Here is an 18195-nt window from a genome sequence, read left to right on the forward strand (position 1 = left end):
ACAGCGCTCACACTATCATCCGGGACGACACGTCACGGTACGATAGGACAGAAAGCTCTATGTTTATTTAGGATTTTTTCTAGACATTTAAAATTGATGAATTATTTATTAACTTTTGAGAAAACAAAACAACTGGTCGATGTAACTTACTGAGCGCGAGGTCTACTGTTCACAGAACTGCTAGTAATAAATTTTCATATTTGAAAATGAATATTTTTTTCATTTATTATATTTCTACACTGTTGAAAACGATCTGAGCTGGAAAAGTATAGAGCTATCTGCTTTGTGGAATGATAGACGACAATAGCACGACTAATTTATAGTCAAATACTGCCATTATTACGTGGACCTCACAATAGTTATAACATAGTTATACTGTATAATTATTCTATGGTATTCAACTATATGCATCGGTTCATGCATCGCCCTCTAATTTAGCTAATTTCCATGTAGAGAGATTAGCACATTTTCACAAGTGTTGGTTTCTCAAGTTGAAATAGTGTTCTTTTCATTAGAATGACGTCATAGCTTCTGTAAGTTCAGGTGCACATATTGTGGACGTGTGTTCTTACAGGTGCTGTCACGTCATTATGACGTCTAACGTTGTACAAAATCAAAAATACTTGATATTCAGATGAACTTACTTATTGTTCACTATATTTATTTCCATAGCCAACAAACAGTGCGGAGTTGGAAGAGGATAGAAAGATCTGCCTTGTCTAATGACAGACAAGGATAGCAACACAAATTTTGATAAGGTGCTGACTTTATAATGTGAATCTAGTGTCAAACTAGAAAGCCTTGCTGCAGTGAATATTACTTACAACATGCAGAGCAGAGCATCAGCAAATCTTGTAAGATGATATTTAGGAGATGGAAATGCGAATTTGATTAAGGAAAGGCAAGTTGGATATAAATTCAATCAGAGCGCAGAAATAGATACGTTGAATAAAAAACTGAAACAAGAATATTCCTCTTACACAATCAGAATTCTTACCTTCTGTGATGTATTGGTGATTCTTGTCTTCTTTCCTTCCATTTTTATGATGCATTTTGCGTTCATGTCAATCTCCCTGTCAAACAAGAATATAACATTATTAAGTCTATATTAGAGTTTTATTATTCAATTATATCAATTAGGCCTACATTTAATATGTTATATTTGATGTTATAATATTAGACTATTTATATATTTTCATTCACATAAACATAATTATAAAAATCTGGTGTGGCGCACTCACACAACTTTCCTTGCCGTTATGAAAATTGATCACCTGACGCTAGCGTCAACACTAGTGTTCCCGCGCATACTAGTTTACTATTCAAAGATATGAGCCAGCTGGTGACAGGACAATAACGCTGGATACACACGAGATCTGCTACCTCTTCATAGTGAATGATTTAAAAGAATCAACAATTGCCAACAGTTTGCAATTGAATAATCACATTTTCTGAAATTTCAAGCTTATTTTAAATTTTAGGTGAAAATGTTACTGGACATTAATTGAACAGATTTTTATGCTCAATCTTTTCCACTCGAAATTTTCATTTAAATTATATCTGAGACCTGATAATTGGAAATCTAAAATCGAACTCTGCATAGATGGCGCGGAGCTCCTGAAATTTTTACAGATATGGGACTTGTGGCAGTTGATATAGCTTATCAATGACTATTTTATGTATGAATTTGATCAAAATCGTTGGAGCCATTTTCGAGAAAATCGCAAAAACCCCTGTTTTTGACAACATTTTCGCCATTTTAGCCGCCATCTTGAATTGCATTTGATTGAAATTGTTCGTGTCGGATCCTTATAGTGTAAGGACCTTAAGTTCCAAATTTCAAGTGCACATATTGTGGACGTGTGAAAACAGGTGCTGTCACGTCATTATGACGTCTAACAAAATCAAAAACACAAAATATTCAGATGAACTAACTTATTGTTCACTATATTTATTTCCATAGCCAACAAACAGTGCGGAGTTGGAAGAGGATAGAAAGATCTGCCTTGTCTAATGACAGACAAGGATAGCAACACCAATGTTGATAAGGTGCTGACTTTATAACGTGAATCTAGTGTCAAACTAGAAAGCCTTGCTGCAGTGAATATTACTTACAACATGCACATCAGCAAATCTTGTAAGATGATATTTAGGAGATGGAAATACGAATTTGATTAAGGAAAGGCAAGTTGGATATAAATTCAATCAGAGCGCAGAAATAGATACGTTGAATAAAAAACTGAAACAAGAATATTCCTCTTACACAATCAGAATTCTTACCTTCTGTGATGTATTGGTGATTCTTGTCTTCTTTCCTTCCATTTTTATTATGCATTTTGCGTTCATGTCAATCTCCCTGTCAAACAAGAATATGACATTATTAAGTCAATATTGGAGTTTTATTCTTCAATTATTATATCAATTTCATTTAATAGTATGTTATATTTGAATAATATTAGACTATATTTTTTCATTCACATAAATATAATTTTATTATAAAAACATAAAATTAGTGTTATGGAAGAATTAAATCTTTATTCAACTTGAACTCTTTCATAATATTAATTTTAATTTCCTCCTCGACAATTCAACTTGGAAAGCGTTTGTTGACGTTTTGCCAGAGCCAGCGATTGCGCGTCCGGTGAACGTCTTCAGGTCCTCCTTATCCAAGTGGCTGATTTGAAAAACTCTATATAATATCAGTAAATTTTTAATTGAAGATACTTGTGATCTGTGACACTGCCATCATGATTAAGTAGAGTGTGGTCTGTTCAACCAGTATTTTTTTCTCTTCATGTTGAAGTATGCTGACTGACGCGATCTATCCAGAAATGGCTTGGTCTTTGATCGAGAGATTGGATATTAGGCTACCTTCTATTTTCCGGTTTTTTCATCAGTCTCCACGTACCATTCTCATAGACTGGACTATATATCCTTGTCACCATCTCCTTTTCAAAGACTATCAGAGCTTTGCTGTCTTCTTGGAGAGTTTATTGTACATGTTTTGCGACCATATGTGACAACTGGTCTCATAAGAGTAAGGTAGCATCAATAAATTTTATGTAGGTTATATTCAGAGTTTAATAGAACAGGATTCTTGTTGATATATTCAGTTATTCGACTGTTTAAGAAAAATGTACACTATACATAAAATTTCATGTAATTTATGAGAAGTAACTTAAGCTTTATGCGCCTGCTTCATCTCTTGTAAGGTGTAATGGGTGTAAGTCTTTACTTCAGCTAGGATAATCACTCAAAGCCGAATTCGTCTTGTTACCATTTAGGTTTAAAAATTGCGTCCCCGTTGTTCCTAGCTAACCTCAAGCTCTATGTCCATTCATCTCTCATCAACATCCGTCTCATTACCCACTTGAGGTGGAGATAATATGAGAAATATTTTGAGTGAAAAAGTGGGCATTGCATGAGGAAAATGCCTGTTATAAACCATAATAAAGGCATATTCTTGGTCTATAATAGGCCTAATGAGCATGATGTCCATACATTTGCTTTACAATTCAGAGGTCTTTGTTGTAGAAGAAAATGGGGCCGAATTTCCCAGTAATAATGAATCACTTTTGGAAATAATTTATAGTTTACTTATAAACAACAATAAAATTAGGAGAGGTCTTTGTTTTGAAGATACTAACCTTTGATTGAATGGACGTACTCGCACAGCTACTTTGACAGAAGCCATGATTCTAGTTGATTTCAATAATATTATTAGAAAATCTTTTCCATCACAGGTATCACTTATTTATTTCACACCATAAATATCTACACATTATAAGACGCGAAACACAATTAACAAGGCATTCATAACACAAAACATTGTCAAAGAGGCGACAATATAAAATTGTTAACCATTCCTACAATTGGGACTGACCAAACTTTTCTTGAGCATTGGAAACTAAAAAAAAGACCATAATATGTTAAAAATAATCAACACCTTTGTGTTGATTGCAAAAAAAAACACAATAAAATAGTGATTGAACAACTCAAAACATCAAGACTCATTTACGATTGCGACCTAGCAACCCACTAACCAAAATAACAGCTGATTAAAATTCTCAGCTTTGGCCACCAGGATACCAAACATAGGAACAACAAATTTCTCACTTTCTGATATGGGAGCCGGATGAGAATCTTTTATTTGTTAAAAATATTATTCAATTATGCGCAGAAAATAGATACAAGATATCATTTTTTTGTTTATTGAAAACTTCAATTGTTCTGGAATACCGTATCATTTTTTTGAAGAATATTAGCTCTGTGATATCACGTTGATATTATAGTCTTGTTCAGTAGTGGTTGGTAGGCAACTTCTGCTTTGCCGTGTTAATTTTCAAAATCTTGACATAACCTCTAATTTTTTTATTGAAATGAAACTTATTAGTTGCAGAAGTCTTGACTTGCTTTTATTGATAATTTATCATTGATCCAGTGACTACAACCTTCCTGTATGTTCACAAAAGATATATTCAATATATATACAAGGATTCGAGGATGCAAGTAATATTATGGTACATTAGCAGTAGTCCTAAATGTTAAGGTAAACTGACAAAGCGTTGAGACAGCATTTCAAACTTCATAAATCTACTACAAAATGGTCTATAATTTTATGGCAATCATCAAAGAAAAGGAACAGTGCAAACAAGATCGTTCAGAACTAGTTGCTGTGAAACTTCAAACATATTTTCAGGTTTGAGATTTGACATTTTTATAGTTAAATATTCAATAATTTCATTAAAAACTTAGATTTAAGTTTAGTTCAGCCTTTGGCAAATTAAACCTTAGGGTGTGATCACATTGAATGCGTATATGTGCAAGTGCAAGCTTGGTTATACATGACCAAGCGTGCAGATGAAAAAACGATTTAGGAACACTCACACTGAGTGGTGACAGACATGGGCACAACACTAGAAATATCGAGGACATAGACCTCCCATTGCACTTGCTCACTAAATTCAAGGATTCCTCATCTCATGCTTGAGCTTTCTTCTTCAACAAACTGCCGAAAACCCTGAAGACTATAATTATTCAATATTCATAAGACTCAATAATTGAGGATGACACTCTCTTTGTCAAAGCACTCAAGCGCTATCTGATTAAGAGACCTTACTACACCACAACTGAGTATATGCAGGAGCATACCTACAGTCACTATGTGGGACGAATTATGGACTATGACTGACGTGACCCCCATTGAAGGAAAGATATTTTGACGATACCCAGGCCACCAGACTGCGGAGAAGACAAGACAAGTAAGTTACACTGAAAGCTTCTACTTTTTAGTCGCGTTTATTGTGAGCAGCTACATGCAGGTCACAATTTGTTTTAACAGTACTTTAATGGCAAATTTTGTTTTTTGGATTATGTTTGATTCGACGAGCTCTTGCATTTACTGTACACGCATTCAATGTCACACGACCAATCCACACAGAACGGTCGTCGGGCAGAGAAGTGGCGCGGACTTTTGTCCCTTCCATGTCTCTCCTATGTAAACATACAGTCCAATGTTCACAGAAGAGTCGTGGTGTACAATAATGGGCAACTCCCTTGTAACTTGTTCAAATTAATGGTAAAAGACAATAAAAATCCTGTTTAATGTAATAGAAGACAACCTCAAAAACATGATCAGTGATGGCAGTGGATAGTGTTGACGAATCTGTTTGTGGCTCTTGCCTTGAATTGTTCTCTAATAATGAAAAATCTATAAATTGCGAGGGTTATTGTATGAAGTGGTTTCATATAAAATGTGTGAAAATAACAACGAATATAATTCAAAAAGATTGAAGATCTAAGTAGAAAACTTTCGTGGTACTGTGACTTGTGCAATTTGAAGGTTAGGGAGACAATTGAAAATTCGAAGTCTACAACTTGTGTTAAGTCTGATAATATTGTTTTGGACGGTTATTGTGAACAATTAAAACAGGTAAATGCAAATTATTTAAATCTGTGCAAAAGATTGGAATTACTAGAAAAATTTCAAAACGTGACAAATCCCAATTGCAATGGGCTGCCTGGGCTTTTAATTGGACCTAAGGTTATTTTCACATAGGATGCGTGTATGTACACACAATGTGCTGTGTTATGCTGATGACACCTCAATGCTGGATATCAGTGGTGACATGACTGACCTGGGCAGAAAGATGTGTGCTTCTGAGAGGGTTGTTGCAGACTGGTTTCGGGCAAATCTCTTCCCTCTCAATGGCGAGAAGACCCAAAGAATTGTTTTTGGCCTCAGGAATGGAGTATTATATGATTTCCCTTCAGTGAAGCTCCTTGGCTTCACTCTGGACCGTAAGCTTTCCTGGGGCGGCACATTCAGGTAGTCTGTGGCAGGTTGAGCAGGGTGCTGTTTCTGCTCAGGAGCCTGAGAAGACATGTACCAGAGGCCCATCTCCGCATGTGTTACTTTGCCTTCTTTCAGAGTGTGATGGCATATGGCATCACCTGCTGGTGCAGAAGAAGGCCATCCGGATTCTTTGTGGGGCAGAATTTTTAGCGCATTGTAAGCCCCCTTTTGTGAGTGAAAAGATTCTCAGTGTATTCAATCTTTACATTTACAGGTCAGCTATAAAGGCATTCCACAGTGTCCGTACTTTGCCTACCAGGGGTGATGTGCATGATCATGGCACCAGAGGCAGGCTGAGGCTGGACCTGCCATATCGTAGATTGGGGAGGACCCAGAGCAGCCTCATCTACCAGCCAGCTAGAATTTTGAACAGTTTCAACCAGGACTCTGCCAGAGTCGGTCTTGAAGAGGAGACAGAGGGCTTTCCTTCAGGAGAACCCCTTTTATTCTCTGAGGGAGCTCTATGCTTGTGATCCTCAGACTGTAAGTAGATACTTGTTGCATTAGTCTTGCTGCTTCTTCTGCCTGCTGCTTTTTGTGTTTTGACGTGTTTTTTGTTCTTGACCTGTCTTATGACAGTTTCTTATGTTCTTGACTTGTTCACTTGTGGCCATACCTATGAACCACACCATGAACAGAAACTCATTATTATTATCATAACTATTACAAGTGCACGTCACATCATGCATGAGCCAAAAAAACAAAATCTAGAAAAAACCATTGAAACACGTTGTGATTTGTCTGTAGCTGCTCACCCTGAACGCAACCAGCAAGTGCAAGCTTTCAATGTGAGTGTTCCTTATTGCTCTTTCCAGATTTTGTTCATATGATAGACAAGGGTAGCTACACCAATGTTAATCAAATACTTCCATTATAACCTCTGTATATACTTACTAGCTTACCCGGCCAACTTTGTACTACCGCCAAAAAGTCAATGTATCTCATGCCACACTTGACTTTACTTTGTGAATCATGAAATTTATCTGACAATCAATATTTTCATCTACATCTCAATACGGACTTCCTGTGTGCTTACTCATGCAGATTTATAATCAATACTCTTCGGCACAATACTCTTGTCAACCTTATAGTTAACTACATTTTTGTCTTCAATTTCATCTGTAACATTATCTTGATTGAAATTACAGGCTTCAATCAATTGATCAGCATGTCTACGCCATATTAAACCTTCATTTACAATTTTTACAATGTAGTTTCGGCAACCTACCACTTCTTCAATCTTACATTTTTGCCATACTCGTTTATTTGGATTTCTGTAATCTCGAGCATAAGCTATTTCACCGACATCAAAGTATACCTCCCTACCACTAGGTTTAGAATAGCTAGGCTTACAATCAAGTGTAGATTCTTTCAAACAATGAAATCGATTTCTCACATTCCTACCAAACATTCTGTAAGAAGGAGACTCATTAGTAATCCAATGTGGAGTATTTCTATAAGTGAACAAAAATCTACTTATCAAAGTATCAATGGAACAACCTTTGTTTTTTACATCACTTAATAACTTAGACAAAGAATACTTAAACGTTTTTACAGCATTTTCTGCCGCACCATTGGTTGCGGGATGAAACGGAGCAGATGTTATATGTTTAATCTTATTAGCAGTACAAAATTTTACAAATTCTTGTGAAACAAATTGTCTTCCATTATCACTAACCAACGTTTTTGGAATACCAAATCTAGCAAATATTTCTCTCAATTTTTCAATAGTAGCTTCAGAATCAATTCTATTCATTTTATAAACTTCTGGCCACTTAGAAAAACTATCAGTTACAATCAAATATTGCTTATTATTAATTGGACCCAAAAAATCAACATGAATTCTTTCAAATACTTCTTTTGTTTCAGGCCAATTTACTACCTCGCATTTTTGTAGTTTTTGTCTACTAGACATACAAACATCACAACTTTTACAACATTTTTCAATAGAATCATCCAAATTTGGCCACCAGAAATAACCTCTAGCCAAACTTTTCATTTTCGACATACCCATATGGGTGGAATGAAGTTCATTTAGCAATTGCAATCTAAATTTTTCAGGCATTACAATTCTGTAACCCCACATAATAGCTCCATTTTCAATGTTCAATTCAGATTTTCTTACAAAATAAGGTTTCAATTCAGGTGAATTACAATTTTCTGACCAACCTAACTGTATACAATGCATAACTTTACTTAGAATTTTGTCGTTTCTAGTAGCAATACAAATCTGGTCGCTATCAATAGGAATACAATCACTTACCAAATTTACATAATCATTGACAAATTTTTCAGTTTCATCATTCAAATCAACATCATTAATAGGTAAACGAGAAAAACAATCAGCAAAAATTTTAGTACCATTTACATATTGAATTTCATAATCATATTCAGACAAATACAGAGCCCATCTCTGTAGACGGTTTGAACCCATCAGCGGAATACCTCTATTCTCACCGAACAATGCTAACAAAGGTCTATGATCAGTTACTAGAATGAATTTTCTACCCAATAAATATTGAGAAAATTTCTGTACAGACCAGTAAATTGCTAATGCTTCTTTGTGTATGACAGAATAATTCTTTTCGGCAAGAGTCAACACTCTAGATACAAAGCATATTGGTTTCTCTTCACCATTGTCAAATACATGGGCTGAAACCCCAGCAATACCTTTACTGCTAGCATCACAAATCAATTTTACAGGTAATTCTGGATTGTAATGAACTAGAACTAAATCTGACGACATTACGTTTTTGACTTCAATAAAAGATTGTTCACAATCCTTGGTCCATACAAAATTAACATTCTTTTTCAATAAACTATACAAAGGACTCAAGATTTTTGACAATTGTGGAACAAATTTACCATAGTGGTTACACATACCAATGAAAGAGCGTACCTCCACTACGTCAGAAGGCCTAGGAGCATCCACAATAGAGCTAACCTTACTAGGATCTTTTCTTATTCCTACAGGATCTATGATGTGACCTAAATACGAGATTTCTTTTTCAAAAAACTTGCATTTATCAAAATTCAAACGAAACCCTGCATCTCGCAGCTTAGTAAAAACACATCTTAAATCATGAAAATGCTCTTTGTCATCTTTACCTGTAATAATTACATCATCAAGAAAATTCTTTACACCACTCAACCCTTGTAAAACTCTCTCTAATTCTTTCTGAAATATTGCACAAGCTGGCTTGACACCAAATGGTAAATGATTTGGAACAAATAATCCTTTATGTGTACTCCAAGCAAGCATCATTTTTGTTTCATCACCTAGTTCTAATTGATTGTATGCATTTTTTGAGAAATCCAACTTAGTAAACTTTTCACCACCTTGTAGTGCTTGGAATATTTCGTCAATTCTGGGCATAACATGATTTACATCCTCAAGATATTTATTAACAGTAACTTTGTAGTCAGCACATAATCGTATGTCAAAATTAGGTTTAAGAACAGGAACTAGAGGTGTACCCCATTCGGAGTTATCCACCTTGGAAATACAAACTTCACTCTCTAATCTATCTATCTATTGCTGTATTTCCATAAGGTCTATAGTTTCAATCAGGTACTTGTGGATGAGAATACTGCGTGAGGTCTACTGTTCACAGAACTACTAGTAATTATTATTAAACGAAAATCCAAATTAAATGCAATATTTAGCCCGAAGACTTCTACTTCTACTGCAACCGGGTAAACAGGTAGATGGAAATTACATGAGCGCTATTATTCAAAAAAGATTTTCTCGGGCTGACAAATAATTCTTGAATAGTAGCGCTCATCAAATTTTCATTTACCCTGTTGTCAATATTTGCAGCTGTTCAAAATGGCAACTGATTGAAGTTACAAGAAAAACTAAAAAACTAAAACTTCAATCAACCGCCATTTCGGATGCAAGCATCATAGAACTTTTTTATTGATAGCATCTTTCTTGTTTTAAAAAGGCATTTAAAATGATGTACTACACACAATGGGTGTTTACATTTAAAGTATTTGAGTTACAATCCCTAATAAGTCACCCCCCTGGTAAGTGGTAAATTCAGTTATACGTAAAAAGGTAGAGTATTCGACCAATAACTTATCCTGAAAGTTACAGTATTATAATATCTACAACAGTCTCCAACTTATTGAAGGGATCCCATACTTATGCACTCTGTGTAATGAAGAATATCGGGGACCGAGCTTAGCTCTGGAGTACAAAAGCATAAACAATTTATTACGAAAAAAGAAACTATAATAACATTCATACAGAAATTTTCTATCTAATCACAGTAAATTGAGATTGTTTCCCAGAAGATCGAATGCAAAAATTTCCCTCACAAAGACCCAGTTGCACAAAAGCCGGTTAAATTTAAATTCTGATTAACTTCATGTGAACCAAATCAGAGAAGACCATTTCAAAAAGATGGATCTACTGGAATTAATCAGGATTGAAAATAGCCCGGCTTCTTTGCAACTGGCACTCATTTGCAACCGGTACCTGATTGAATGATTACAATAGTTCAACAGCTGAGTCATAATTATGACACAGTCCCACACACATGAACTCGCTCACTCACTTCTATCACCAACAGACAACGATATAATTATTATCATCTGTTTTCCCAAGGATGAATAATGATTATCATTCTAATATGTCCTTCAGCGAGTTGTCTCAGGGATGAGACCTAGTGCAATCAAATCTTTATATTATAAACCTACTATGTTCTGAATTTAGTGAGAATCGTTAGAGCCGTTTTCGAGATACGGTGAAATACAAACATATTAACAGAAGTTGCTATTTAAATAGTATAGGATAAGAATATTACCTACCTTTGCAATATATCTGGTTCACTGTCATGAAATGATGTGAAAAATGAAGTAGAAAGAGCTCGCTCTTCAAACTTCTGTACTGATTATGCTGGTAACCATTATCATGATGAATTCTAAAAATATAAATTAATCTGACAGAGAAAAATATTACTCCGCAATCGGCAACAATTACCGGTCTAGTAATTACAACAATTGCTATCAGCAACCTGTGATTATTTTGTGATTTCCCTACTCACCTGATAGCTTCTAATTCTTCCACTGTCTATTCAGGGAAGAAATTGACTTGTTCTTTTCTAGAAATTACCTGATTTTCTCTGAGAAATCGCTGGTGATATAAGTGAGCTATAATCAGGGGAAAAAAGAAGCAAATCAGGCTAAAATCTACTTCTAAATTAGTACCTACATTGTAATCTTCTATTCTGATTATGTATATTATTATTGTACTGTTACTCAGGGATTTTTATCATGATTGAAGTCGTCATCATGATTGGAGTATTTTTCCATAAAATAGTTGGAACTGTAATAGGTGTGTTACACTTTTGATCCAACACTTCTCCGGTAAAGAACACTGACAGCTATCCTAAAAATCATATTGCATTCGAGATCATATTTGCAGTTTTTTTGGTAATAAAAGTTGAAAGACGTTCGGATTCATTTGAGATAGATTTTATGTGAACGGTCAAGACTTTTGGTAAACGTGAACATCTAAATAACAAGGCGAGAGTCTCCCTAATTTTGAATATATATTAACAAATCAGTTGAAAGCATTCCGTTCTGAGCTGGTTGATCCACAAATAATTGCATATAATGGAAGAAGAAATGGAGGAGGTGAGATTTAGTTTTTAAGAGGAAATAAGATCAGCTTTGGAGTCTGATATTTTTAGGATATTTCAACTACAACAACATAAACCTTAAATTTGAAAAACCTTGTTAAATTATATAGAAAAATCTTGAATAATTTTGATTGTCATCGCATAATATGAAGATCAGTGAAACAAACTCCTTGAATCATCATACTGTATATATTCTGTTAAAAATTACAAAAAATCTTATAATTTTCATGTTTTATTTATTTATTGTGAAAAACACTTATATAATCATTATAATATAATATTGTGATGATCACTTTTGAACAACTAATTACGACATAGCAGTCAGGTATTTATAAATAAAAGCTATTAGCTTCTACTCACATTAGTGGAGTGCTTTCGGACACTAGGCCCATCATCATCCGAAGGCCTAGGCCTAGTGTCCGAAAGCACTCCACTAATGTGAGTAGAAGCTAATAGCTTTTATTGACCGACGGAAGTGAGGTCTAAGATGCAAGTCAACGGTTTGGCATTTCTCTGTATGTTTAAATGTTTATATGATGCGCATTTACGGCGAAACGCGGTAATAGATTTTCATAAAATTTGACAGGTTTGTTCCTTTTTTAATTGTACATCGACGTATGTACAAGGTTTTGGGAAATTTCGCATTTTAAGGATAATATTAAAGGAAAAAGGAGCCTCCTTCATAGGCCAATATTAGAGTAAAAATATGGTGTGGCGCACTCACACAACATTCCTTGCCGTTATGAAAATTGATCATCTGACGCTGGTGTTCCCGCGCATGCTAGTTTACTATTCAAAGATCTGAGCCAGCTGGTGACAGGACAATAACGCTGGAGACATACGAGGTCTGCTATCTCTTCATAGTGAATCATTTAATAGAATCAACAGTTATTTGCAATCTGATAATCACATTTTCTCGAATTTCGAGCTTATTTTCAATTTTAGGTGAAAATGTTACTGAACATTAATTGTAGAGATTTTCATGTTCAATCTTCTCCACTCTTTTTTTTTTTTTGTTTAAATTGTATCTGAAGCCTGATAATTGAGAATCTAGAATCAAACTTTGCATAGATGGGGCGGAGCTCCTGAAATTTTTACAGATATGGGACTTGTGGCAGTTGATAGAGCTTATCGATGACTATTTCAGGTATAACTTTAATCAAAATTGTTGGAGCCGTTTTCGAGAAAATCGCGAAAAAACCCTGTTTTTGACAACATTTTCGCCATTTCAGCCGCCATCTTGAATCGCATTTGATCGAAATTGTTCGTGTCAGTTCCTTATATTGTAAGAGCCTTACGTTCCAAATTTCAAGTCATTCCGTTAATTGGGAGATGAGATATCGTGTACACAGACGCACATACACTCATACACACACACACACACACACACACACACACACACACACACACACACACACACACACACACACACACCACACACACACACACAGACCAATACCCAAAAACCACTTTTCTGGACACAGGGTACCTTGAAATGTATAGAAATTTAGAAATTGGGGTACCTCAATTTTTTCGGAAAGCAATACTTTCCTTACCTATGGTAATAGGGCAAGGAAAGTAAAAATACTATTGTTTTTAAAATATTATTGGTTTTAGTGGTGTTTTTAGTTCATAAGGTTGCTTACAGATCAAAAAACTCACTGAAAAAACTCTTGTCCCTACACAACACCTCTCAAAATCAATACAATATACCAGGAAATTATAAGCTAAATTTTAAAGATTGCAGCAAATTCTACATAGGTAAAACAGCTAGAAATTTCAATATAAGATTCAAAGAACACACAAGAGCCATTACCCATCCGTCCTCCCATTCCACCTTTGCAGAACACATTATCTCCACTGACCACACACACCCTGACATAGACAACAACCTCGAAATACTCCTTTATTCCCACAAAAACAGAAAATTAAATGTACTGGAACAGTTTGAAATATACAAACACACCAAACAACATCCAAACAATATTCTAAATGACCAAATCAACTTCTCCTCCCACACCCTGTTTGACAAACTCATTCAAATCCTCCTCCATTAACCGCCAAAACTCCCCTCCACCCCCACCAAATTTCACCCTCATAACCTAAAACACTTCAGTTTCTGTTTGGCTTGAATATGTGCAATACCAGCACGAAACGGACGTCGCCACATCAAAGAATGTGAGTGTTTTTTCACTTAAAAGTTTTACAAAATTTAATATGATGAATAATTCTATAGTCTGATTTTTACTCTTATATTGGCGTATGAAGGAGGCTCCTTTTTCCTTTTTTATTATCCTTGAAATGCAAAATTTCCAAAAACCTTGTATATACGTCGACGCGCAATTAAAAAAGGAGTATACCTGTCAATTTTCATGAAAATCCATTACCGCGTTTCGCCATAAATGCGCAACATATAAACATATAAACATTTGAACATTTAAACATTAAGAGAAATTCCAAACCGTCGACTTGAATCTTAGACCTCACTTCGCTTGGTCAATTAATTCCAAAGGGTACTATAGTTCTATTTTATAAACAATAATCTTTGTTTTAAAGTTGATACCAACATAACATAATATGGCAAAGCGTTATTTGTCACAACCAAATACTGTGTGTAAATAATTTCCACTTTCAAGCTTCAAGTGGTCTACATTGTGGCAAAGGTATACCATATTTCTGTTTCATTACATTAGAAGATCTTATATCACTACTACCCACAAGATAATAAAATTATTCATCGATTAGCATTTGAATGAATGCAATTTCCTTTTGTGGACTGGCTGGCTACTGTGGCCTAGTATAAAATGAGTGCTGCTAACCAGAGATTTTCAGTTTGGTGTGAGGGTGAGCATACCTGACTAGCAATTAGGAGGTACCGGGTTCGATTCCCGGGCTGTAAAATAATTCTTGGGTAGTAGCCATTTCCATTTAGCTGTTAACCCAATATTTGCAGTAGCAGAAGTGGTTAACAGCATTCAACTTTGAACTTTCGTTTAATAATAATTATTTATCGATTGGCATCTGAATAAATGCAATTTTTCAACAATCTCCATCTGTAAAATTATAAATTTATATACTTTGTTTTGCAGAACAGAAAAAGCCTGAGCCACATAGTCAACAAACTCTTGAAACACCTGGCCTTTCTACAACACTACCCACCAGAGTTGGTGTCAACTCGAGGCAACGTCATCTTTGCAACAATGCTGTTCATCGCTCTACAGCCAGCTCTGGCCGTTTGCACGAGTTGGCAACACTGGAATTTCAAGTCCAGGGTATCGGCAGTCGATAATCTCATATTTTCACTGGGCGCTCTATGTTTGTCCATTGATGTCTACATGCTGTCAGAGAAATTGCGCACTCTCATCAATTTGACAAGTTCCCAGTACAAATTGTACAGCATTGGTTCAAGAGTGGAAGATGATAGGAAGCAGTCTGAAATAGCAGGTGATAGAAGATTCGGTATTCTTGAAGAAAATACTTTAAAAAAATACGGAGAAGATTTGGTTCAAGAAAAAGTGAGAAGTTTGGGGGGAACCTTTACCTCTAAAGAGCACAAGAGGACTTGGGTGAATCGTGAAAACGATAATGGTACAAAAGTGGGAGACAGTAATTTCTATGATGGAAATCATTTGAAAGAAGCAGATATCCTTGAAGAGAAAACAGAGGATTTCTATGGTAGAAATAGACACATCGAAGTTGTGGAAATGTATGATGGAGAAACAGAATTATTCGAACAGAAAGATGGGAGGGAGGATGAAATTATTAATTCGGAAACAAGAGAATATTTTAATGAAAAAAGGAAAGTGTCAGCATATTTTAATAGTGTGGAAAGATCTAAAGCTAATAGAATGTCCATCAGGAACCATGTTAGTTGCAATTTTAAAATTGGACCTACCAATGAAGAAAAACTAGGGGACATGGAAGGTTCAAGATTTGGAATGAACAGTGGCAAAAATGTCCACAGTGACTATTTTTTAAAAAAGAAACAAAAACTTATAGAAAAAGTCTCTCTGGAAGGATGTAGACGAGCTGAAACCACTGCCAATGTGATCACGTCTTTTTTCTCCAGTTTCACTCTGATTCCTTTATCCGGTATTCTCTTCTACTTCCTCCGCCTTGAATCTGTCGGAAATCTTCCTCTTCCCTTCATCATCTATTCTCCATTCTCCTTTTCACTAAACATCACCGGATTCTTCGAGTATTTTCTTTTGGCTTCAGTGGAACTGTTCTATATCTACTACACAGCTGTGCTAGCGACAACCGTTCATGTCATACAAACGTTGTCTATAAATAATTTGATTGGAGAGATGCGGCTATTTCATTTGAACGCTCAAGAAATTGATGGAGTGTTTGAGAGTGTGTTAGATGACGTACAGAATGAACTCAGACTGCGTTTAGTCGTCAGAGAACTTGCCATACATCATCAAACTATATTCAGGTAAGTGATAACGCAGTCTCCTCTAAGGCTCAACTCACACTTGCGCGACTCAAGTCGAGGAGAGACTGGGACTCTAGTCACGCAGCATGTGTTTTCAAATGGCGTGGTCGCGGAGACTAGAATCGACTGGTCTGAATGTCACCATTTGAAAACACATGCTGAGTCGAGAAGAGACTTGAGTCGCGTGAGTGTGTGTTGAGCCTAATAGAGCATAGGGGACTCTGTAGTAATAACCATGATTTTTCAATTTCAATCAAATTTATTGAAGAAAACTTCTCAGATATAACTTTTTACTTTCCTTGTCCTATTACCATAGGTAAGGAAAGTATTGCTTTCCAAAAAAAATTAAGGTACCCTAATTGCAAGTCTATACGTTTCAAGGTCCCCTGAGTCCAAAAACATGATTTTTTGTGTAGTTGAGAAGTTGATATTGAGGTAGCCTAATTATTCATGTTAAATGGAAAAAATACTGAGAAATTGTCAAAAACTACTGATTTTATTGAGTTAGAAAGACTGGTTTCGGTTGTTACACCATTGTCAATCTCGGATAAACTCCGATTTCTAACTATATAATATTGATTTATTTTCCACAACAATTCACAATAAGTACTATTAAAAACATAATGGATACTCTATAAATAATACATTAAGTATGTAGTAAAAATAAAACTTCCATTAAAATCTGTGGTTTTTGACAATTTCTTAGTATTTTTATTCAATCGCAGAAATAAGTTGAAAATAATATTGAATATGACAATGTAGTTAAAGCAATTTCTACACCAGAGTTATCAACAAAATGCTGTTCATAAATAGTTTTTTTCAAGTTATCAATTGTTTCTATAGAGATAGAAAATATTGCTGTGCTTTTTAAGAAATTCACAAATAGTTCTTTCAAGTTATCAATTTTTTCTATAGAGATAAAAAATATTGCTGTGCTTTTTAAGAAATTCACAAATAGTTCTTTCAAGTTATCAATTTTTTCTATAGAGATAAAAAATATTGCTGTGCTTTTTAAGAAATTCACAAATAGTTCTTTCAAGTTATCAATTGTTTCTATGGAAATGAAAAATATTGCTGTGCTTTTTAAGAAATTGGCAAGTGTCCAAAATGTGTTGAAATCTGGAAACTCTGGTGTAAACGCGGATTAATGCAGACACAGGCTCAGAATCAGCATTTCACAATAATATAATATATTCTAGGATAAAGACAAATCACAGTATACTAGTAGTTCTGTGAACAGTAGACCTCACGCAGTATTCTAATCCACAAGTACCTGATTGAAACTATAGACCTTATGGAAATACAGCAATAGACTGGCTTCTCCACACATTTGTGTAATCACTTGTCAGCTGATTGATTTATGATGAATAATTCTATAGTCTGATTTTCACTATAATATTGGCGTATGAAGGAGGCTCCTTTTTCCTTTTATAATATCCTTGAAATACAAAATTTCCAAAAACCTTGTATATACTGTCACGTGGTAATTTGAAACCACCAAATATTTCTAAATGAGCCAATAAAATGTAATAGAACTATAAAATTGGAAAGAAGGTTAGACCTATCTAAAGAGTAAATCAACTCAAATCAAGTATTATTAGTGATTAGGAGTAATAGCATTATCAACAAACGATAAGAAAACATGTATTATTGTGATTTAATAATTATGAGAACCCATTGGTAAGATCAAAAAATTATAAAGCGGCATAATTATTATTGGCGGATTACAAAAAAATAAAATAAAATGCATGAAC

The 18195-nt window shown here is 34.9% G+C and overlaps 1 protein-coding gene and 1 long non-coding RNA gene across 7 annotated transcripts in view; one reads left to right on the forward strand and one right to left on the reverse strand.

Annotated features, from left to right (window-relative positions):
- Positions 1 to 988: 988 nt before the first annotated feature.
- LOC120350899 lies at positions 989 to 4021 on the reverse strand. The gene is made up of 2 exons (XR_005571090.1): positions 3648 to 4021; positions 989 to 1073 (listed from the first exon to the last, which is right to left on the reverse strand). It is a non-coding gene; the product is annotated as an uncharacterized LOC120350899 (long non-coding RNA).
- A 340-nt stretch (positions 4022 to 4361) lies between these two features.
- LOC111045191 overlaps positions 4362 to 18195 on the forward strand; it is a 38587-nt gene continuing 24753 nt past the window's right edge. For 2 of the 6 annotated variants that reach the window (XR_005571091.1, XM_039426117.1), the window contains exons 1-2: positions 4362 to 4699; positions 15093 to 15420. Coding sequence is in view for 5 of the 6 variants with exons in the window: in XM_039426117.1 (XP_039282051.1) it covers positions 4604 to 4699; positions 15093 to 15420 (424 nt within the window). In the remaining variant the exon portion in view is untranslated. Of the gene's footprint in view, positions 4700 to 4890; positions 5262 to 6569; positions 6839 to 11822; positions 11999 to 15092; positions 16442 to 18195 lie in introns of those variants that run through there. The other 4 variants (XM_039426119.1, XM_039426120.1, XM_039426121.1 and 1 more) reach the window with 4 other exon arrangements.

The sequence above is a fragment of the Nilaparvata lugens genome, chromosome 4, assembly GCF_014356525.2.
Source record: "Nilaparvata lugens isolate BPH chromosome 4, ASM1435652v1, whole genome shotgun sequence".
Taxonomy (NCBI): Eukaryota; Metazoa; Arthropoda; class Insecta; order Hemiptera; family Delphacidae; genus Nilaparvata; species Nilaparvata lugens.